This window comes from Sycon ciliatum, chromosome 5 (assembly GCF_964019385.1).
Source record: "Sycon ciliatum chromosome 5, ocSycCili1.1, whole genome shotgun sequence".
NCBI classification, from domain to species: domain Eukaryota; kingdom Metazoa; phylum Porifera; class Calcarea; order Leucosolenida; family Sycettidae; genus Sycon; species Sycon ciliatum.
The window spans coordinates 19,962,290-19,986,802 of record NC_088647.1 but is presented as its reverse complement, the minus strand read 5'-3'; the positions used below and the strand labels follow the sequence as shown (position 1 = coordinate 19,986,802).

Below are 24,513 nucleotides of genomic sequence, written 5' to 3'. Positions count from 1 at the left end.
AGGAACACCTCGTCAGTTCAGTGGCTCTGTTTTCAGTAGAGGTAACGTTATTTTAAGATCAACCATTAAAAAAGACAGTATATATAATATACAGTAGTACACGGTGGAGCATTGTACCTGGTTATTAACAATCTGCTGATGGCGACCATGCGGTCTCTAGACGATCGTATTGAGAGGAGGTATTTGGCTGGCAGCAGCTTAGCATTGGTGGCCGTTGCAGAACTAGCAGTTGTAAAGACTATTCTATGAGCAGCAGCAGCAGCAGCAGCTCATATCTGATAGTCTGTGTGCACCACTGGATCACCATTAGCTGCACCGCTGACAGAGTCGAGGCCAATCTGCGATCGGCGATACGTACTGGTGATCTGGCTGTGATAGTAACTCAACGCCAGAGCCTCTTCCTCTTCTTCATTCTCGCTATCCTCCTCGTCCGAGTCCAGCATCCTGTAAATGTCAGCGTCGTCTGTTGTTTCGGAGCGTATCTCTTCCTCGAACATTCGGTAAAGCAGCATGTCGATGTTGCTGATCTTCTCCTTGAGGCGGAAATGCATGCCCGCCGCGACAGCAAGGTCCGTGACTGTCGTGATCTCCTCCTTGTCGCCACCGTCTGTGCGCGCCGTCATCTCTATCGCTGTTACCGCCGGTGGCGTGTCGTTTGGATGTAGCTGAGTGGTGGACGTGGGGGTGCTTGCCAACGTGTTGCCCTTTGTCATGGTGCCGCCGCCGACACTCTCGGCGTTTACGATCACCATTTCAGCTGGCACGTCGTCTTGGTGCCGTATCTTCATGCCATGGCTGGCTTCTTGCAGCTTACCAGAAAGCTGTACGGGCGCTGGCTTCCTGCGCACAGAGCGGTTATACGGACATCAACAGAATTGCATGTACAATCAAGAGTACATAACCCCCCAGAGTGTGCAACTCCCACATACCCTGCTGTCCCGACAGAATTTCAAGTTGACGTCATTATTTATGACGCAATGCTCCTTGCACCAGTGATTTACAACATGCGTACTGGTGTCAACGCATCAGTAGGAAGCGACGAGCGGGTTCTGTGCCAGGGGGCGCCCGGGTCCCAAAAAATGGGGTATTATTGAAAAATGGGGTACTAATAGTACCCCATTTTTGCGGTGAAAATTATTTTTGGCCCGGTTTTTTTGCGGATAAAAATATGTGCCAGGGGGTGCCCTGACCCCAAAAAATGGGGTATTATTGAAAATATGTGTTGTGCACATGTGGGTTTGAATCTCACTTTTTTGGGCCACCTTGCCCCGGATGGGAGTGGGTATAAAAAGTAGAATGTTGAATATGGTGTTTATCATGAAGTTTTTTCCGTGACCTACCCCACCTCCCCATGCAATTTTTCAAAAATGGTCCTGCTCGCACACACGTCAGAAAGGTCAGTTCTTGATAGATACGATACATGTCATTACAAAGAATAATGGAACGAACAGTGAATATCGCAATGGAGTGGAGGAGAAAGGTAGTACAATTCAGTTCTTGTTGTCCTGATTTCATCAAGCTGGTATTGGATGAGAGACCACAAAGTTTACTCTTCGAATACGTGTGAGGATGGATTCACCCATGATCTCTTCCGTGACACGCAGTACGAGGTGGAGTTGTCGGACGCTCTGATGTGCACCAATGGTTCCACCCAGTCAGCAATGGAACTGTCAGTCGACGACCTCCTTTGCACCGCCATCGTGTCAACAGTCGACTCGGGTAATTTGGAGATGAATCCATCGTCGCCGATGTCGATCGTACCAACTCGCACACGAATCCGCGTTACTCTTGTTGCAACGGCACGGAGTTGAACGGCCTTGGTACTACGTCGTACACGCACACGATCAACTCGAGAGACTTCATTTTTCGTTCACCTCCTTGACAAGTTGCATTACGTCGCTGGAATCCAAATAGGTTGCATCAGCGAAGAGGTCGATGATGTGTTGAGAGCACGGTTCGTCACGCATGTCACTAAGCTTGTAGAATGAGTGTCTACCATCAGTCCACCTTCGCAGTATGACACCATCATCAGTCTCACTAATAGTTCCGTAGTCCTCCACACCACCGATGACGATTTTAGGAAGGTGCTGTTTCCTATTCTTCACATTCAAGATCAGACTGGTGACCCTGCAGATAATATACTCAGCAGCAGTGAGTGGTGACATATCGAATCTTCTGGGATGTGCTATCATCGGGTCAAGATCCCTGGTTGTCTTGCTAGCACTGAGGCGACGGATTGAGAACTCTTCATTATCGCATGAAAATAAATACCATTTCTCTGCTCTGCACGTCTCAGAAAATGTCCACGCCATTTTAGCTTCTTCACACTGCAAGAAGGAGTCGATAATGAAACTGCAGGTTGAGACTACTTCACCTCGAAGTCAAAGTTCACGCCGCGATGACCTTTGTAAACAAGGCTACGTCTAGACGTCTCAAACAAGACCAAGGGGTCACGCCACGGGGAGGTGACGACCTTGGAGAACACGATGTGTTTCGAAAGCGGAAAGACGCCCCCGTCATGGTGAGTCTTTTTTTTGTTCGGGTTTGGAATCTTTCGACTATGATATCAGATTGAGATGTGAATGCCTTTCTTCTATTGAAAGGTCGATGAGACGGAGGATTTTTCTAGCTTTCTGCTCATATAATTCTTACTCTCATAGTACTTGATTTTCATATATTTTCAGGGGTGGAAATACGTAAGGCACACGGACCATGGATGCGCACATCATGGAGTGTGCATTGACGTCACAGTGGATTGTAGGATGCATCATGTACCACACAAACACACACACACACACACATGCACATAATATACATACACTGTGCAATGACATCACAGCGAACTGCACGATCGGTGGATGCTATACATATACGGAATTCCGTGGTCTCTTCTCATACAGAGATGGTAGAGAGGAATTCAAAAGGAATCTTGGAAAGAGGACTCAACTGTCAATAGAGCGATATTCCCCGCTCGGAGCACGAATATTCCCCGGGTCTTGCGACAGAGTAAATAAGGGAGATGTTAGTGCTGATCACGCTCTATTTGGGATAGTACATGGGATAAATGGATTATACCATTCGTACTCTGTGCATACCGTACCCATTATATTTTCAATCGTGCTGACGCACTCATGAAAATATCTAGCGGTGTACCCCTCGTACCAAGAGTACATGTACTCTTGCTCGTACTCGTGGGATAATCGATACATGTCTTAGTGCTGATCGCGCTCTATTTGGAATAGTACATGGGATAACTGGATTATACCATTCGTACTCTGTACATACCGTATCCCTTATATTTTTCGTCGTGCTAACGCACTCGTGAAAGTGTCCAGCAGTATACCCCTCATACTCATGCGATAATTCTCATGAACGCCATCAGCTTGTACATAGCACTCAATCATTTATTTTTTATTTTTCAATATGAATGACTTTGTGAATCATGACCGAAGACTGTTCACATCCTTCTTTGTGAGCCAGGTATTGAATTTATTATCTGTGTAGCCTTTCCATTGCACAAGACGTTGATCCTTGTTGTATTTTAACACCTTGTCGAATCTCAAACCGGTCTCTCTGGCGTGTTGCAGTTCTGCTTCGTAAAACGATCCGATGATGTGTTCTCCCATCAGATCACGAATCCTGTAGGTGTGTGGTGATGTTGATAGGATTTCATCCACCTCGAATACTTCCTCCGTCCAGTTCGCAGTGTAGCCCTTCTCGAAATGACGCTTAGATACGGTTAGGCGCACCTCGTCACCCACTTTGAACTTGGGTTTTGACTGCAGGGGGTCTTGTTGATCTGCATCTTTTGGTATTCTACCGTTCGATGCTTCGTGAGGTGTCATCCCAATGCTTCTATGCTTTGACTGGTTGTAGCGGTCTAGTAGATGAGGTAGGACATTGAGGTACGTGTTCGTGGATTTCTCTGTAAAGTGACGCCACATTCTTGCCTTCAACGTTCTATTGAAGCGCTCGACCACCACCGCTTTACCCTCGTTATGGGTGCTGTACATGATGACGTTGTGTTGTGATAACCATCGTTTCATGGGGGCATTGTAGAATTCCTTGCCTTCGTCTACCCAGAGTTTTAGCGGTGTCCTTCCGGATGTACTGACAATCTTATCGAACACATCTCTCACGGCGGTACCCGTCTTCGATTTCAAAGGCATTGCCCAGGCATAGCGGCTGTATAAGTCGATGACTGTTAGCAGGAATTTGATGTTCTTATTGCTTCGGGCAAACCGTTGCATATCCACGAGATCTGCACTCCATATATGGTCAATTGCTCTGCTCTTCACCTTGCGTCTTTTGAAATGCACTCGTCTGGGCTTGTGCAATTCGTTAGCCAGTTTCGTATGGAACTGTGCGGGTTCTGTCTTCTTCTTCCGTCTTCCATCCTGAATTGCCTTTTGCACTTTGTTGTCCCAAAAGGCTCCAGCACCTTCCAGGGCACCTGAACTGAGAACCAGTTGATCGTTTTCCAGCTTTTCGTCATCATCAAAGACTCTTCGGAAAATTCGAAGTGCTTCATCCAGACCATATTTGGAAAATAGCTTTCCCATCAATATGGCATACCATCCACATACTGCTGTGCTTCTGTCTTGAACGGCTTGGGTGTTGGTGATGATCTTACAGTCTGCGTAGGCTTCTTTAAAGAAATCGCACAGTGCAGGTTCAGTGTAATCTTGCTCCATAGTGTATAGACTGCGTCCGAAACTGTCAAAAACCAGGATCACGTTTTGCTCGCGACACACGGTCAACCAATGATGTCCGCCTTCCGTTGCATCGTACACCGGTAGAACGTTGTCGGTGTTGACGATACAAAAGTCTCCATTGTTCAAGGGTGGCAAGAGGTCGTAACTCGTGCAGCCCACGAACCCTCCGACACCATTCAATCTTCCTTTGATATCGGCACTGCTGAGAGGATAGTCCATTCTTGATCATAGCCTGAAAATATTTGGCACGTGATCACATGGAGCGTCCGCTCAGGATATCCTTGATGATACGAGTGATCCTGCTTTTGTCCTTCAGCACCTGTTGAATGAATGATGCATCGTCCACCATCACCTTTTGTGCTCTGATCATGAAATGCTCGGGATGGATCAATTTTGCTTCTGTTGTTCTACCATAGGTGGAAGTCATATCGTTGAGATCTTGAAACTTGAGCTGTGATCCCGGTATAGCTATCACAAGGGTGGTTAGTTCCTGAATCTTTCGTTCTGATCGAAGGAACCCATCGACGTGTTTGTTGATTCCCATGGCACCTGCTATGGCTGCAAACGGGTACCTGGACATGTAGATGCGATTCGTCTCGTTGACCAGAGTAGTGTAGTCGTTCATCGTCTGCGTCTTCAGGGCATCCGCAGCCGCTTCCACCCGACTCCTGAACCTCAGTCGATCTTCATCGTAGAGTTGCAGCAGTTGTGATCGGCTTGTGAAATAGTTGCTCTTCAAAAAGGTTACCGGTATATTTGTATGCCGGAGGAAACTGTCCAGGATTTGCAGGATCCATCGGTCAAATTCATGATCTTGTAGTAGATTGAAAGGCACCGATGTTAAAGGTGCTTTTCTCTTCTTCCTGACATCTGAAACGGAATCGCGAACTTGATCGGTAGTGGAATCATAGTTGAGTATGTTGGATGCAATCACATTTCTCACAGACGGGTAACTGATGTGATCGGGATTGTTTTTGAAGTGGGTGTCATATAGACGCTTTACTCGCGGATCGGCTTGCAGTTCCAACAGGGTGGAGGTGCTCAAACTGTGATCTGGTACTTGGGAAAGAACTTTCTTAACGCTTTTCAAGTATGCATTGTAGTTATTACCTCCTTTTTGCCGCATGAGTGGTGGTATACCGAGAACTTCCCACGAATTTGCTCTCTTCTTAATGATGTGTTGAGGATGTTTCGTCATAAACTGCAAGGTTTGCAACCTTTTACGCTTGGGTATCGAGAAGGATCCCTTTCTGAGTCCCACTCTTTGTATACTACTCGGTAGCCCATTTGAGAATTTCACCGTAAGATGCTCCATTCTTATTCATGATTGGAATTTTTTTCAATGTTGTGGCTAACTTTTCGGCTAACTTTTCGGCTAACTTTTCGGCTAACTTTTCGGCTAACTTTTCGGCTAACTTTTCGGCTAACTTTTCGGCTAACTTTTCGGCTAACTTTTCGGTTAACTCTTCGACTAATATCGTACACACACACACACACACACACACATCAACGAGGTTTTTATTCAAAAGTCACCTTTAATGCAGTGTCTTCGCAATACGTGTAGTACTGATTAGAAGAGCAATCAATGGTTAGGATAGGTCTGCGACACACCGCCAATAACTTCTCATACAATCTAAAGATAATGGATGACTTCGTGCACAGACCACCAAACAGAGTATTGAGATAACGCTTGATATTGCTTTTATCAGTGAAGCGAAATAGATACATAAAGTTTGCATTGATCTTCATGTCTTTAATGTTATCAAAGCTCTGAGAGAGAAAGAACACGTTCAACTTATGATGATGACTGTACATGGTGAAGAACTTGTAGAGACACTCTCTTTGACTGCCGTGCTTCAAACCCATCACTCTGATGTCATCAATGATCACATAGGTGTTAGGCTGGAGATCCATGTCTTCGATACACTCGGGCATGGTGCTGTAATGCTTGAAGGATTTGAGGCTTGGGAGACGATACTGATCGGCCGGCGTGTTGGAGATGACAACTATACGCTCAGGTTGCACGCGTTTCAGGAGCTTGATGAGAAAGTAGGATTTACCCATGTTGCTCTGTCCCAGAAACAATACGTTTTGACCCCAGGATTTCAGAGCAGGAATGATTTCCGTGAACCAATCCTTAGACTCGAACTGAAGACCAGGAATGTGCAGCCCGTGTCGAGCAGTGGCCGTGGTCGGAACATCGTCGTTCCTTACGGGACTAGTCTTTTTCTTCCTCCCGATTTCCTGTCCAAGGAGCGAGATAAAGTCCATGATCAGATGTTGTAGGATGGACCGATGTGAGCGGAACTCATAGAAGACGGTCCTGCACTGTTAATGTTCTGTCGAATTTTTTGAGCAAATGGAGTTTCAGGACGGGTTAGGGATCTACGAGGTGCAGACAGGAACGATGAAGCTTCGTCGAGGGCACGATGTCCTAGTTTTTTGAACAATACCCTTCCTTGTTTCTTTATTCCTCGTGCCTTGCGGCCTTTGGAGCGAACTTGACGAGCTGGTTTCTTGGTTTTTCGAGATGCTCGTTGACGAATCTTCTTCGGTGCATGCCGACGACGACGACTTTTAGTGCGCTTCATGGCACCTGCTGAGCTTCCCTTCCTTACTCCTCTGCCGAATATTTTATCCATTACGTTGTCACCCAGTGATGCCATGGTACCCATGGCCAAGGGAGCAGCCAGATTCGTCAGGAGTGGTATGGCCTTGGCGGCTAATCCTGGTGGAATGGCTAGACCTCCTCGGTGCATGGCAGGGTTGTAAGCTGTTTTCATTTGCGTTTCCACAATGTCTCCGGACTCTCCTCTCCCCAAAAGCATGGGAAGAAGTGTCATTCCTGCCATGGCAGCCAGGGGTCCAAGTCCACCGCGTTGCATTGCATCTTGTTTTGTCGTGGGTTCCGCCATCTGCTTTTCCATCTCATCCGGTCCAGCACCGATTAGGTTTTTCCAGAAGCTCTTTTTCCAGAAGAATCCACCGTGTTGTCGACTCGATGTTTTCAAATCACCACCGTAGACACGATGTCTGGTCTCCAGGTCACCACCTTCCATGATGCCCTTTTACTACTAGGTCGGAATTAATTCATACAACTTCGGCTTTGATACCTTCATCTTTGCTCATGGTGTACAAGTACTTGTCCATGCAGAGAAGGTTGACTTTGATCGAGGCGCCATTTTCGCTAGGTCTCCTCACGGGGGCGTTTGTCACGTCGCTAAATTGATAGTCGATGGACAGATTTCCTCTCGATCTTGGATTGTCTGTGGTCCGATCCAGATTCAAGTTGATAGGCACCATAAAGTAGTGATTGCAGTAATCTGCAGCGGTGATGGGGATTTGCGTTCCATACGTCTTGCCGAAAAAGTCTTGAACCAGATTGTAGCCACGCAGGTAGGAGGATTTGTTGTAATCGTAGAAGTATTGCCCTTCAGTATTACGACTCACATCCCACTGGAACTTGAGCGGGTTGTCAAAGAGCGTCTGGTCGTTGACAGTGACACGAAGTTGACTGAGATTTGCATGAATCATGGCCAGTCTGTTCGAAGAATGCGATGCTTGACCTCCAGCCAATGCTGGCTGTGTACCATGAGTCAAATCTGTGAAGAACAGGATCATCCTGCGTGGAATGTCCGCATTGTGAAGCAGTTCCAGTGTACCAGCATCATCTGAAATGCTCTTTTGTATGAGACGAGGGCACCACGTGTGGAAATAGAGTTGTTTGGGAAGGCGTACACGATCGGTGAGATTGGGTTCCATGCGATAGGTAGTGTACACAAAGTCCAATTGGAGTAGATCGATCTCAATATCACCGACGCTCAGAGCACTGTTGGCACCACCGCCTTGATCGCTAAGCATGATGTATCTGGAAAGCTCGGATTGTGGCAGATCAAAGCGAAGCTTCACCTGTGTACCCGGGGGTAACCACGCATCGTCCTGATTGAAAAACGGTAGGAAGGGTCTCAGCTTGTACTGAAACCGTCCAACAGCTGCACGAAGTGCATTTTCCTGAACCGTGTTGGAGAAGCCTTCGTTGGTGACAAGCTCGACGGTGGGTGCACGCCTGAGTGTGAAATCATCGGCGAAATCCGGTGCTTGTGCTGCATTAGCGTTTGCAGCGTTTGTTTCGAAGGCATAGCCATGCTTACGCTTCACACCAAGTTGATAGGGCGTTAAATCCACACCTCTCAATGCTCTTTGCGGATCCAGTTTCTGTAGACCGTAGAGATCCGAGTCCACGTACTGAAGGCGTTCGCTGCTGCTTTCCATTAGACTGAGGATGTGCTGAACCATTTGCATGTCGGCAACTTTACTCGATTGCGTGACCTCTGTTCCGTTGATCTCCACTCGAATGTTCTTGAACCATGAAAAGGCTGGTGACGTGGTGCACACCCATCGCGTGTAGTCTCCAGGCTGGTTATTGAGATTGTTTTTGACACTATAGCGCATTTTCACGATGAAATAGCTCTCCCCCAGAGCAATGAAATTCGGCGACGAGATGTCTAGTTCATTGTTCAGGGATGGTGGTGATCGATCTGCTGTGGAAAAGAGTCGTACTCCGCGTCTACCCTCAAGCAACGAGAGTTTCTTCTCCGTCCTGTCGAGGATGTTCTTCTGAACGATCTTCGTGTTGGTCAGGAGTCCCGTGAAGGACTCCGGAGCTTGTGGTGAGTATATCTCCTGTGCCATTCTTGCGAGTCACATTATAATAGGGGTGAATTTTTTTCAAAGATCCAATATCCAGTGTCTTGCGAAAGTCGTTCATCATCGATATCAATCGTTGATGCTCCTCGTTAGTGAGCTTCCCATCTTCAAGAGTAATGCCCAATTCCAACATGAACGAGTCTTCAGCTCTCTCCATCTGCTGCAGTTGTTCAATACACTTGACAAGCTGACGTTTGGTGTCGAGAACGTGTTTACCAATGCATGCCATGATCACACCGATAATCGTGCTACTGATGGCGATGATTCGAATGCGATGTTCTCCAGATACAACACCACTCCCTTGAAGGATATTGAGAATGGTTTGAATGAGTATGAGAAAGGACAAGATTGCAGTGTTGTAAATCACGTACTTCTCCCGGCAACGCACCTTTTCGCTCTCCAATTTCTTTCGTTTTGCTATATCCTCCACCATGTCACGCACGTGACGGACACGAACATCTGGAAGATCCATCTAAGTCGTGTTGGTGATCCGAAGATCAAGGTAGACGGGATATCCGGAAGTAATGTGTTCACCGGTGTTGAATTTCAACCAGAACGAAATGCTAGTCACGTTTTCGTGTGGAATCAGCAGTCGTTTGTCTTCTTTCCCGAACACGTAGTTATTCAAACCGTTGAGGGTTTGAATAAGAAAAGTCTTCAGCACCCTCGAATCAGTATTGTCTTCGTACTCCACAGCAGGTCCAATGAGGTCGGTGTAGAGCAGGACAAGTCTTCTGCCTTTCGTCAGATCCACAGCGAACGGGAACGTGTGAGATCCCTCGATCGTGTATGGCTTGAGAATAGTGCCCACACCCAGCACCAATGCGGGTGAGTCCTTCTTCAACAAGCACCGTTTATTCCTGGGTACCGAGACACTTATGCGGCTGGTGTGACGAGAGTAGGAAAACACAATGTCTCCGTGTCCTGCTCGTTTCAGAGTGGTATTGATAATAGACACCAAATCGTCTACATCGCTGTATGTTCCCGTCTTGATGGAAAGTCTATCCTCTTCTTCTTCTTCTTCTACACCATGTACCACATAGAGTTTGTTCGTTGCCTCGTCTATGTTCTCAAAGTGTACTTCAAACTGAGCCGATTCAACATGCAGGACTTTATCACGCGTATCGAGCTCCTTCACATTTAGAGTAAAGTTCGGTTTGTGCAATCCCCTGCTCACGCCCGACGTGTTGTTCGCCACTGTCAATATCACAGACATTCTGGTGTTGTGATGACACTCACTATAGATAGGTTTTATTTTTCATTTTCATCTCAAGAATGTAGTGTAGCATGTGTGCTATATATTATGTACAATCAAAGTAGCACTTTCATATATCGTAGTGTGCCATGAGTTCTGTGTGGATGCGCTGGACTGTGTGAGAAGATAAACTCTCTGCAAAGTGCAAATGACAGAACAACTTTGATGAAGTGCCGTTGAAGAATTGAGTACCACCAATGCTATAATTGCAATCTTCGATTCCATTGGTCCTGGAAAATGGGACAGTGTCTAAGTTGGAATGTATCAAAATGGAGTTTACGTATAGAGTGAATAGGCCTTCTGAATTCCGAGCGTAACTTATGACACACTTTGTACCCAAGAGATCCGTCATACTCGACACAGGTTTATCCAAAGCCGCCGATAATTGGCTGACTACAGACGAAACGGGTATGTTGAATGATGAATGGCCGGGACGCGTGAAGTAGTTGCCGCTTATGTGGGTGGCAGTGAACAACACGTACAAACTATCCAAGCTGAAATTTCCGACAGTATCGATATCGAATGCCTTCAATGACATGTTTCTAGGGTCAGGTGCGTCCACTTGAATTACTTGGAACATTGCAAAAGACATGTTGTCGTGAAACAGATTGACGAATCGTTCTCTAATGGAAACTTGGCTGGGTTGTGTAATGTTGAGGTAGAAGTGATCGTCTCGGAACATGTCGATGCTGTTCACGTTGATTCTCTTGTCCTTCATGTCAACGATATTTCCCCCTCTGTATCTGTTTCTGCTCACCCTGGTGACGGATTCAAATGTGCTAGGATGAGAGTATATGTAGAGGTAGGCGTTTCTCCGAATGAGAGGTAGTAGATGAAACGGATCGGATAGGTTCTGATTTGATTGCGGACCCACGGGACCTCTGGCTCCTGGAGGACCTATGGGGCCGACGATTCCTTGGGGGCCCACGGGACCTCTGTTTCCTGGAGGACCGGTTGCACCGATGGTTCCTTGGGGACCGACGGGACCTGTGGTTCCTTGATCACCTTGAACACCACGTTCACCTTGTGAGCCGTCTTGTCCATCTTCTCCTCTAGGCCCAATCTCACCTTCAGGACCAACTAATCCACGTTCTCCACGTGGTCCAACTTTACCTCTGGGACCTTCTGGACCAGGTATTCCTTGATCGCCTTTTTGACCGCGTTCACCGCCTTGTCCATCGCCTCCTCTAGGTCCAGTCTCACCTTCAGGACCGATCAATCCACGTTCCCCACGTGGACCAGCTTCACCTCTTGGTCCACGAAGCCGACCGAAAGCCATCCATTTCGAGCTGATTTTCTTGTACACGATCAGCGTGGCTGCATCGAGGTAGAAGTCACCATTTCTCCCTACAGAGTTCAGCGGCATGCCACCTCCACTAAGCCATCCCAATCCCCGATCACCACGAGGACCTTTCATCTTGCGCACAGCGTCGATGTCGTGTTGCAATCTCGATGAGGATTGACGGATTTCATTCTTGACCCAACCGGCAGGGACAGCACATGTCAAAGAGCTATCGTCGTACGCCAAATTACAGATTGAATGTTCGTTCATGTCGAGGTTAGCATCCATGGACACGGATCCGTCTGTTCTAACGTGCAGCTCATCAGTTGCTATGGCTTGATCTGTGTAGCGCGTAGATCTGTTTTCCACATCTTCCACTTTGCTCTCATCGGCTTTCTCCTCTTTCAGTTTCTCCACATCATGAACCAAGGTGTTTTCGGTGTCTTCGTTCCCCACAACCGATTGCATCTCGATAATGTCATTCCGCATGCTTTGCATGTGTTTGAGGGAGGCCTCATCACCATCACTCCTATGGAAATGCGTAGCCCAGTACGCCATCTTCACACACACACACACACACGCTGTACTAATTATGAAAGGAAATATTTTCTTTCTCAAATAAATCTTTATGATGCTCATAAGAACAGGTAAACAACAGGTAATGCACAACAAACAAGAGCCACAGTCATCGTGTTGATGAGTCGACCGTTCATCCTCCTCCTCGATTGTTCATGAATGTGTTTCATGAGGAAATCTCGTGCTAACAACACCTTCGCACGATCGCCTTTCCGTGCCAGCATGTCCAACAGAGTGACTGAATATGCCAAGGTCATCTCCAGGGCAACGACGTCGTTTGACGCATGACTCCATAAACCTTCCATGATGCCGCATATGCAACTTTCAAGTCGTTCAGCTTGTTCACGATCACCATCGCCAACAGTAAAGCTCGCAGCATACCTGAGAATGTCAGGTCTCTTCATAGCGACATGTTTAGCAGATGTCCACACGTGAAACAATGTCGAATCACGAACGAACAAATGGTCAATGGCAAAGGCATGACGAGTCTCCGAGCATTCACCTTCATCCTTTGCGTATGTTGCAAGAACATGGTCAGCAACTCGTACTAGCAGATGACACACCTGACATTCGTGAGTCTTGTGATCAGCCGATCCGTTAAGACTCTTTGCAACGTGAAACCATCTCTCGTAAAGGGAATTCATTTCCTAGAATGCGAAGACACGAGGCAACTGATCAATACTGTATCGGGTGAAGGAATGACTCGACTGCATGTCAAGCATGCATATTTATACAAGTCAGAATGAGGTGGGTTGAAAATGCAAAGTTGTCAACCAATCACCATCAAGCCCGCCAAAAACAGATGATGTAACCTTGACATGATTGATCTTGTCATGAATGACGCATTCATTGATGGTGTTCACATGAGATCACCCTGGTTCATCTTTCCCAATTCCATTCTTTTCACATCCTGCAACCCATTCTCCACTAGTAGTAGCAGTGGGGATACTAGAGTCCGAAGAGGCAAGGCAGCACTCTTCCGTGGACGTACTACTCGACACAACACCACCCATACTTGTTCTTTAGAAGTTTTTTTTTTTTTAATTTGTATCATGAGGTATTGACGTAGAAAGTAGTATAGGATAGTATAGGATAGAATAAGAATGAATGATCAGCTGTGTGATAAAGAAGGCAGTTCATTAAAGACTTCTTGGAAGGTCTCTACCAGCTGATCGTCTTGTTGGACGACGACACTGCATAATGATGTGAAGCTCTCAGTCAGCTGTTTCAGCTCCGTGATAGAAAGTGCCATGTGTGCGTCCAGAGCACGATGAAAACATCTGGGTTCCACGTTGATGCAGATGATTGGAGCAACAGCAAGACGTACCTTCATCACTTGCTCGTCAGTGTCGAGGGAGACTGCCCCGGGGTAGATGAATACATCTTGTTCCACATCCAGTTCAAACGAGCTGGTCGGGACTAGCTTGTTTTCACCGTTGATGTACACCCGACATTGACCGTCGGACGAACGTGATGTATAGAAGTTGGTTATGATCTTCTCCACACGTCCACTTCGGAGAGTGTCACGGAGCGATGGACAAGTCTTGATCAAGTTCGTAATGATGAACTCAGTGGACTCGTTCAGTTCGATGTAAACTTGTCCTTGAGCATCTTTGCGAGCTGTTGCCGTACTACCACAGGCTGGCAGAGCTCCCGAAGGGAAGTACATCTTATATCCAGGCTTGTAGAAGGATTTACCAGATAACTTGTAGGGCAGCTGCATGTCCTCCTGAAACCCATCCACCACAATCTCTTTGTGGAGCTTGGTAGGAGCAGGTGATGCATAGCGACGCTTAGCCGGTACTGGCTTCGAAGAGAGCACAACTCGAGGAGGGTCAGCAGGAAGAGCGGAATTCTTCTTCATCCTTCGCTCGTATAGGGAAGCCATCTTCTAGGAAGTGAAGTCAGGACAACTCGTCAGCACTGTATTCAATGAACGAATGACTCAACTGCAGACAATCATTCGTTTATACGAGCCAGAGAGGTATGTGGATTGAAATGATAAGATATGTGTCAACCAATCAAGCCCGCCAAAAACATTTCACCAATCAGCATCAAGCCCGCCAAAAACATTTGACCAATCAGCATCGTGCCCGCCAAAATCATATCTCATTATAAAGATTCCTTACATGATACCGCCACCTTGGTGAATTGATACAGTATAGAAAGAAGATCACAGTCAAACGTGTGCATGTTCTGGATCACGTGATCAAGTGAATAGATTTCCCAGCAATAAGCATCAATCAATGATGTCATAAGAGATATATCAGATTGAGATAAAAGCAGCAAATTCGAACGCAACATGGACAATTGCAATGAAGACACCATCCTAGTCGACTCCATGAGATGCAGTACGTATAGGAGTGGAAAATGCTGAGGAAGAGGTTTCATGATTCGACTGAACCTCAACCAGGCTACATTGCTATGAGGTAAGTAGGAATACAGTTTACGTAATGCATCCACATTCGTATCGTATACTATACAGGATAATGCTATAGCATAATTTATACTCTTGTACAAACAGGACTTCTTCATCGCACGTATCTGCTCTCGAAGAGGGTGTACACGAAGCTGATCGGATAAGAGTTCAGTTTTCGAAAGAAAATGCAAAAGATGACGATCCACACCACATAACCGCTCATGCGCAGCGTAAGGCTTCTTCATCAAACTACATCTCTGATGCACATCAACTTCAGGTAAGTAAACCACATCCATGACAAGTCCACAAGAAGAACATACGTATCTTCCTTCATGAACAACATGATTAAGATGATGACACTGCTTTTCCTTCCCTTCTTGCTCTTCTTCTTCTTCTCCTCCTTCTTGTTCTTCTTCTTCTTCTTCTTCTTGTTCTTCTTCTTCTTCACGAAGTCTCTTTTCACGTACATAGGCACGTAAGATCTCTAATTCAGAATCCATCTTCACCCCACACCATCATCTTCATAGTGAAACATTATCCATCAATATATCTACTTTTATACCCACTCCTATCCGGGGATAATAGCAAAATACTCCTGAAAAAATAAATAAAAAATGAACAGAATAAAGATTAACAATGATGATAAGTGTGCCTTATTCAACCCAAAGGTCAAAGGTCAAACCCTGGGGGAGTCCCGGGGTCAGACCAAGCACGACCGACACAGTGTGCCTTATTTGGCCCAAAGGCCAAAGCAATAGAAGAAAGGCATTCACATCTCAATCTGATATCATAGTCGAAAGATTCCAAACCCGAACAAAAAAAAGACTCACCATGACGGGGGCGTCTTTCCGCTTTCGAAACACATCGTGTTCTCCAAGGTCGTCACCTCCCCGTGGCGTGACCCCTTGGTCTTGTTTGAGACGTCTAGACGTAGCCTTGTTTACAAAGGTCATCGCGGCGTGAACTTTGACTTCGAGGTGAAGTAGTCTCAACCTGCAGTTTCATTATCGACTCCTTCTTGCAGTGTGAAGAAGCTAAAATGGCGTGGACATTTTCTGAGACGTGCAGAGCAGAGAAATGGTATTTATTTTCATGCGATAATGAAGAGTTCTCAATCCGTCGCCTCAGTGCTAGCAAGACAACCAGGGATCTTGACCCGATGATAGCACATCCCAGAAGATTCGATATGTCACCACTCACTGCTGCTGAGTATATTATCTGCAGGGTCACCAGTCTGATCTTGAATGTGAAGAATAGGAAACAGCACCTTCCTAAAATCGTCATCGGTGGTGTGGAGGACTACGGAACTATTAGTGAGACTGATGATGGTGTCATACTGCGAAGGTGGACTGATGGTAGACACTCATTCTACAAGCTTAGTGACATGCGTGACGAACCGTGCTCTCAACACATCATCGACCTCTTCGCTGATGCAACCTATTTGGATTCCAGCGACGTAATGCAACTTGTCAAGGAGGTGAACGAAAAATGAAGTCTCTCGAGTTGATCGTGTGCGTGTACGACGTAGTACCAAGGCCGTTCAACTCCGTGCCGTTGCAACAAGAGTAACGCGGATTCGTGTGCGAGTTGGTACGATCGACATCGGCGACGATGGATTCATCTCCAAATTACCCGAGTCGACTGTTGACACGATGGCGGTGCAAAGGAGGTCGTCGACTGACAGTTCCATTGCTGACTGGGTGGAACCATTGGTGCACATCAGAGCGTCCGACAACTCCACCTCGTACTGCGTGTCACGGAAGAGATCATGGGTGAATCCATCCTCACACGTATTCGAAGAGTAAACTTTGTGGTCTCTCATCCAATACCAGCTTGATGAAATCAGGACAACAAGAACTGAATTGTACTACCTTTCTCCTCCACTCCATTGCGATATTCACTGTTCGTTCCATTATTCTTTGTAATGACATGTATCGTATCTATCAAGAACTGACCTTTCTGACGTGTGTGCGAGCAGGACCATTTTTGAAAAATTGCATGGGGAGGTGGGGTAGGTCACGGAAAAAACTTCATGATAAACACCATATTCAACATTCTACTTTTTATACCCACTCCCATCCGGGGCAAGGTGGCCCAAAAAAGTGAGATTCAAACCCACATGTGCACAACACATATTTTCAATAATACCCCATTTTTTGGGGTCAGGGCACCCCCTGGCACATATTTTTATCCGCAAAAAAACCGGGCCAAAAATAATTTTCACCGCAAAAATGGGGTACTATTAGTACCCCATTTTTCAATAATACCCCATTTTTTGGGACCCGGGCGCCCCCTGGCACAGAACCCGCTCGTCGCTTCCTACTCGCATCACACGTTTTTCTTTGCAATAATTTGTACAGGATCGATCGGCTTCGGTCAACCACAGGTTCCGGATTCGTCTGATAATCCGTGTACAGTGCGCATTGCACTATCAAAATGACGTCAACTTGAAATTCTGTCGGGACAGCACCCATAGTGGAGTTGCACACTCTGGGGGGTTATGTACTCTTGGTACAATGTACAGAGGTCACACTCAGGGTTCTAGCCAAAGGAGAGTAAGGGGTGCAGCAGCCCCCCCCCCCCCCCCCCCCTACTCTGATTGGGCTCCCCCCTGAGAAAATGTGCCCCCTCCCTGCACATTTGTCGATTTTTGTGTTTTTTCAGGCATTTCAACGAAAATGCAAACGGTGGTCACCAACATTTAGTATGGCAAGACAATTTCGGAAAAGGAAAATGGGTTACGGGAGGGGGGGGGGGTACTTTTCCCCTGCCCGCTCCCCTTCTATTTTGACCCGGCTAAAACCCTGGTTACACCATGTAGAAATCACACAGCCATGGAGGCCACTGAGACATCCCCAATGTCTAGCCAAACAGTCACAGTATACACAGTATGGTTGTACAGCCATTGTGACAGGGAACACTACTAGTAACCATCATGACTGTATATGTACCGCTACCAACTGCTAGTTCCAGCCAAAGTCCACCTATGTGGGTACTTTATCTACTGTGCGATCAATTCTTCAAAATTCGATCAAGCATACCATCTCCCTCCTGCCCTGGGCTCCTCTTCATTGTGTCTGCACGGTCCACGTCTCAAACTCTACACGCATCTTCTCTTGGCGTGCATAGACAAAGACATGAATAGTACGTACTACATCACTGGGGTTGTGGACACGCTGTAGTCACTACGGTATTGACCGTGCCACTTTTTTTAAAGATTTTATCACGGGTACCCGCTAGATGGAATGGTGCCTGGATCAGGACAAAGGTCATAATTGGCTCACCAATATCAAACACGGAACTCACGAATCCTACAAGTCTCTCTCTCTCTCTCTCTCTCTCACACACACACACACACACACACACCATTGGACCATTGGACGCCCATCGCCGGAGGCGATGATAGCGATGCTACAGCAGAAGCCATAGCAACTTTTGCTGGGATTGCGCCATTCAACAGCTTGCAAGGCTGAAGAATTGACCGCCACTATTCAGCCTGGTCTACACCACACAGCTATGAAGTGGCTTTTTTTCTGGCCAGTGAATCCCTACTTGTTGGTCTTTTTTATTTTTTTCCCGCACACACATCACACCACATACTCCGGCATGCACTGGCTGTTGGTAACCACCCAGGAGAATGAAAGAAGAGTCTGAGAAAGAGAAGAAAGACGCGTGGGACCATAATCGTCAGGAATCGAACCCGCAACCTATCGATTGGAAATCGCTGCACATACCACTGCACCATATGGGACACACACACACACACACACACACACACACACATACACACACACACTCTCTCTCTCTCTCTCTCTCTCTCTCTCTCTCTCTCTCTCTCTCTCTCTCTCTCTCTCTCTCTCTCTCTCTCTCTCTCTCTCTCTCTCTCTCTCTCTCTCTCTCTCTCTCTCTCTCTCTCTCTCTGCTGATCGTGATTGTCTGCAGAGGGCCTCGTTGGGGTACTTCAGATGGATGACCCCACCATCCTATAATACCTTACAAAGCCCCTAGGCTGTACATTCTATGGCCGTGTTGAACTGTTGATCAGTGATTACTCTAGTGCGGGGTGTTCTCACGGCACTTACATTCCTATTCCGACTCCAAGCTCCTTGATCTTGAGCGCAATCTTGGACTCGTACTTCGTCTTGGACTTCTGCATGAGGAATGCTTCGAGGATAAAGGCGACAAAGATGCTGCACACCAGGCAGAAGAAAAGAGAAGGGAATGCAGTGACAGTGATGGGGTTTCTTTGACAGAAGAACTTCTTTGCCTGACTAAGACCTACTTCGCTCAATTCATGAACTGTCAATGGCTAAACTTTGCTTATTGGGCACTGGACATTCACTACCAAGCTTATTCACCATTGAAAATGCCTGACCTGAAACTTAGCCAAACGACTAACGTATGTTTGAGCTCATGATGATTGTGGATTCATGTTGTGGCCTGGACTGCATATACATGTACACGGTACTCACTTCAATACAACCATCACGCAGCACACATGGAAGGTGATGAAGTAGAGGCGTGCCGCGCGCGACGTGACGGCCACGAATCCCTGAGTGATCAGTGCGGAGCGGATCTCAGGTCAAGGAGAAAAGCGTCCGATGGTAGTGATCCCCGTGAGATCTTCTACTAGACAAGACAATGCTTGCATGTTATTACTATAATTATTTTACTTTGAAGTATAACAGTAATGATGATGACAAGCCAATCGTGTTACTGTGCATGCCAATCGGTTGTTACTGTGCATGCCAATCGGTTGTTACTGTGCATGCCAATCGGTTGTTACTGTGCATGCCAATCGGTTGTTACTGTGCATGCCAATCGGTTGTTACTGTGCATGCCAATCGGTTGTTACTGTGCATGCCAATCGGTTGTTACTGTGCATGCCAATCGGTTGTTACTGTGCATGCCAATCGGTTGTTACTGTGCATGCCAATCGGTTGTTACTGTGCATGCCAATCGGTTGTTACTGTGCATGCCAATCGGTTGTTACTGTGCATGCCAATCGGTTGTTACTGTGCATGCCAATTCCTCCATGAGGCAATACACTACTTATAGTGGGACGAGGTGATCAGCAAAAGCTGCAACAAAAGCAAGATTGAGGCTGTCCAGGTATTCCTGCTACACCTGAAGCGACCTCATTGTACTTCAAGTATCTGATACTAGAATATGCGCCATCATAAATCTCCGAGCTATGAGTTCAGGAGTTGCACCTCGATTTTCCCTACCATGGCCTTTCTAAACAGATCTAAGAAGCAAAAACCCGGGCGGCAATGAGCAAGGATATCATGCCACTGGTTGACCACCATCATCTCAAAGAGCGTGACAAACGCCGCCGCCAGGTCGTTGAAATTGTTGGCACAGTAGCGCAGGTCGGCAAACTCGGTGTTGTTCAGGTCGCTGTTGTTGCACACAAGCCAGGCTTGCTCGTCTGTGTAGTTGCCAATGATGAGGGATAGCTGCTGCGTGGTGTTGCCCGGCGGTGCTATGTACATGATCTTGCCCTGGAATGCCTCCATGCCGATAATGGCAAACACGTAGTAGATCACCTGCGATGTAGATAGGGTAGCATGGACACAGTCAGGCACAGTACAGCAGCAGCAGTAACAGCATGTGCCCAATAGGGTAGCATACAAACAGTCAGGCACAGTACTACAGCAGCAGTAACAGCATGTGTCCAATAGGCTAGCATACATACAGTCAGGCACAGTACTACAGCAGCAGTAACAGCATGTGTCCAATAGGGTAGCATACATGTACACGCAGTAAGGTACAGTACAGCAGCATGCATCTGTCTGAAATCCTCAGGTTGTGTATAGCGCTCGATGTCCGGAGGACAGAGCCCGCAATACAATACGGTCACACAGCAGCATGTACTGGTATGTGCATGCCAAATGACATCTTTGTTGAGCACATTACTACTGTAGTGGTTGTAGCAGTGGAATGTAAGAGTGGACGTCACGAGGTCACAACTTCATCATCTCATGCCTAAATCGTTGGAAGAATGGAGCGTGTGAAACGTAACCTGTCGACTCAAGGTAGTCAGCTAACCCGATAGCAAATTCAGCTGCAGCCGCGGTTCTACTTACAAACAGTATTCCACCATACATGGAGAATGAAGGACCAATTTGCCAAATAGTACCGATGATTGCTCGAAACCTATCGACAAACAGAAGAGTGAGAGTGAGCGAGTGTGTGTGTGTGTGTGTGTGTGTGTGTGTGTCCCACACTACAAGTAGCAAGTATCACCTCCAGGGGCAGGGGTAGATTCAGTTGGATCCCGAGACGGATACCCTGATGCCGTCAATCCGTCAATCCTTTTTCTGCACCATGTCCTCGCCCACTTGCTGAGGTGTGGTGAGCCCATGAGTGGGATAATTTCCAAGTCCACCCAGAGTTTGGGGATCATGTTCAGGGGTTGTCGGGCCGTGATAGGGTGGTTCATTAGCCAATTGAATCATATTTCCAAGATTCCTTTTGAGTAGGGCTGAAACAATTATACCGAATACTCGAGTACTCGCTTGGTTTTTTCAAAAATAATCGTACTCGGAATAAATCAGAGTACTCGTTCATACATGGTACATGCATTTACCACAGATATCTGCAGTTTCAGAGCAGCAGTCGGCAGATATTGATGTGCAGACTGTGTGGCGAACATTTGTTCACGAGTAGAGAGAGCCCAAATGACCCACCAACCAATATACCCGAGAAAAATGACTGCTACTCGCTTCGATCAGGGTTGTATCATGTGATTTTAAGGCCCTTGGTGTGCAATTTTTAGGTGATGAAGAATACTCGAATACTCGAATATTCGATCGGAGAAAATCAGAGTACTCGAACTCGGGATCTCAGTGCCAACTTTCACCCCTACTTTTGAGTTCCTCTCTCCCCTCTCCCGAGGAGACCCACGTGACCAGTTATGGCAGTGAGCAACAAGTAAGTAAGTACAAGTGTGTGTGTGTGTGTGTGTGTGTGTGTGTGTGTGTGTGTGTGTGTGTGTGTGTGTGTGTGTGTGTGTGTGTGTGTGTGTGTGTGTGTGTGTGTGTGTGTGTGTGTGAGAGAGAGAGAGAGAGAGAGAGAGAGAGAGAGAGAGAGAGAGAGAGAGAGAGAGAGAGAGAGAGAGAGAGAGAGAGAGAGAGAGAGAGAGAGAGAGAGAGAGAGAGAGAGAGAGAGAGAGAGAGAGAGAGAGAGAGAGAGACAGTCAGACAGACAAACAGACAGACAGACAGAGACAGAGACAGAGACAGAGACAGACAGAAACAGAGACGGAGAGACTGTGTGTCCAAACTAGCCCAAGGACAGGCAAACACCAATTGAACAACAAGTTGTGCATGACATCAGTCGGACGCAGTGCACGTTGCAGCCATGCATACGTCTGCAGGTAGCCTGTCCTGCATGCAGGTACTTATACTGAACTTGCACTGAACTAGAATGAGGACCTGGTGACCACCCGGGCATAACCCATCGGGTTTCAAACTTGTACACGAAGTCAGTATAAACAGTACACACACACACACACACACACACACACACACACACACACAGTGCACTACGTACTCCTGCCATGTTATGATGGACTATCATTCTGGAGTCAGTGCCACTCAGTGTGCTAGTACTCTGTACTACCGGTAAGTAGATCTACTACGTGTACTAACCTCTCAATATCACCGATGATCTTCACTAACCGCAGCACTCGGAGCACCATCAGAATGTCGATGGCTATAGTTCCCGCTAGATCTATAAAAATCCGAGAACACAACATGATCAGCATCACAGCCTCACATTGACCTATTAGCATCATACAAGCGCAGTACATGCAAGAGGCCTGGACCAGTGTTAACATGCGGCCTGGCAACCTTGATGAAGTCAAAGAACTACATTGTACAGCAATAGTTTGTTGTGACCCACGATGTAATGATGATATCATTATTGTCCTCCTAACCATTGCACACTGAATGGTTCCAAACACGGCACTGCCGCACTCAAGCATACAGCTCACATGGCCGCGGGACTGTGTATGTGCGGCAGTTCCTTTTTGTGGAAAATGAATACAATGAGCCTCATGATTGCAGCATTGCCTAGCACATTTGAACCACTGGAGTCCATCCGATCTGGCAGGAAATACTAAACGAACGCATAGGGCTCGGGCTCGGTTAATGCCAAGCTGTGTGCAGCAGCCCTCCGACTCACCTTCCTTGGTGGCGATAGCAAACAAGGTGGCGACTTCAATGATGAAGAAATCAAATCTGCGCATGCACGGACGGAAACAAGCCAGCGCACAAATTACTAGGTAAGCACTGGCTGTGCTGTGCCGTCACTGGATGATGTACGCCATGCATCCTCTGAATCATTTGAGACAAAATGAACAGAACTAACATGCCCCGGCAGCCATGCACACCCTATGATACCTGCATGCTGTACCCAGCCTGGAACATAGCCGGGCGTCTCGGGTTGCATATTGGGTGTCCTCAGTAAACAGCACACACCTGAGGAGTGGGCAGCAGTGTATACAATGTATGTGGATCATGCCCAAAGACAAAAAAGACGTGGCTAAATCAGGGATAAAGGGAAAATGAGCAGTGAGAGTCGGTGATGAGCGCTAACATGCAAACAAGGGATAACTACGTTCAAGAAGACCCAGAATAGATCATTACTAAGTCTTATGTGTGTGGCAGAGAGGGCCAGATCGTGCAACCCCTACCCCCCTCTGCCCTTACTATCCAGAGACCATCCTTGATCAAGTACATGTACTGACTCGATCACTGTACTTTGCATGCATGTGGTGTGGAGCAGGGTAGGTACCTACACGTTCCACTTGATGCGTACAAACTCCCAGAATCCCAACGTGTAGAGCTTGAGCCAGATTTCAATGTTGAACAGCACGAGGAATGCCGTTTCAATGGGGTCACCGCTAGATTCGCTCTCATCCAGCTCTGTGGCTATGATGATGGCATTGGCGACGATGACAAAGTCAAAGAAATAGCGAAATGCCCTGTGCAAGGAAGATGAACAAAGCAACGACGGAGATCAGTGGCCCGATAGTTAGCATGGCAGTGCAGTCCCAACTCCGAGTGCCGGCATGAAAACACCATTGGTGTTTGTAAAGAGGTTCAAAAATCTTTAAAAAAAAGAACACATTCATCCCCTGCTGTCACCAGTAGAAAGCAGACACAAGCTGATCAGAATGTCATAGGTGCAGCTAGCTGTAAAGGAGTGACTAGGGATCACTTGCAGAAAATGGTGCCGGGTCATTTCTGCCACATACAGTGGATGGAGGGTAGGCCCAGACAATTCAGACAAACCGGGAATTCATTTGGCAAAATATCGAAGAAAAATCGGAAATTGCCGGCAAAATCGGAGCAAAATATCGAGATGCTGGGTAAAATCGATGCCTGATACTTGGATTTCCTTGTTTCTTACCCGTTCAGCATGATACACTGCCCAGTGCAGGACGAGATCATGTCACCAACATATCACTGGGATTCACTGTGGATCGACATGATTTTGGAAGAACCCAGGGACACGTGTGTGAAACCCGTGTTGGGAAACCGACCTGCAA

At 46.9% G+C, this 24,513-nt stretch overlaps 1 protein-coding gene across 1 annotated transcript in view; it reads right to left on the bottom strand.

The window, feature by feature from the left end:
• Positions 1–12: 12 nt before the first annotated feature.
• LOC135817966 (two pore calcium channel protein 1-like) overlaps positions 13–24,513 on the bottom strand; it is a 34,432-nt gene continuing 9,931 nt past the window's right edge. Inside the window, exons 11-18 of the mRNA XM_065331268.1 lie at positions 23,761–23,946; positions 23,145–23,200; positions 22,610–22,691; positions 21,044–21,113; positions 20,242–20,503; positions 19,427–19,517; positions 19,037–19,144; positions 13–840 (exon numbers count right to left, since the gene is read on the bottom strand). Of these exons, the coding sequence (XP_065187340.1) occupies positions 270–840; positions 19,037–19,144; positions 19,427–19,517; positions 20,242–20,503; positions 21,044–21,113; positions 22,610–22,691; positions 23,145–23,200; positions 23,761–23,946 (1,426 nt within the window). The 3' untranslated portion in view covers positions 13–269. The remainder of the gene's footprint in view (positions 841–19,036; positions 19,145–19,426; positions 19,518–20,241; positions 20,504–21,043; positions 21,114–22,609; positions 22,692–23,144; positions 23,201–23,760; positions 23,947–24,513) is intronic.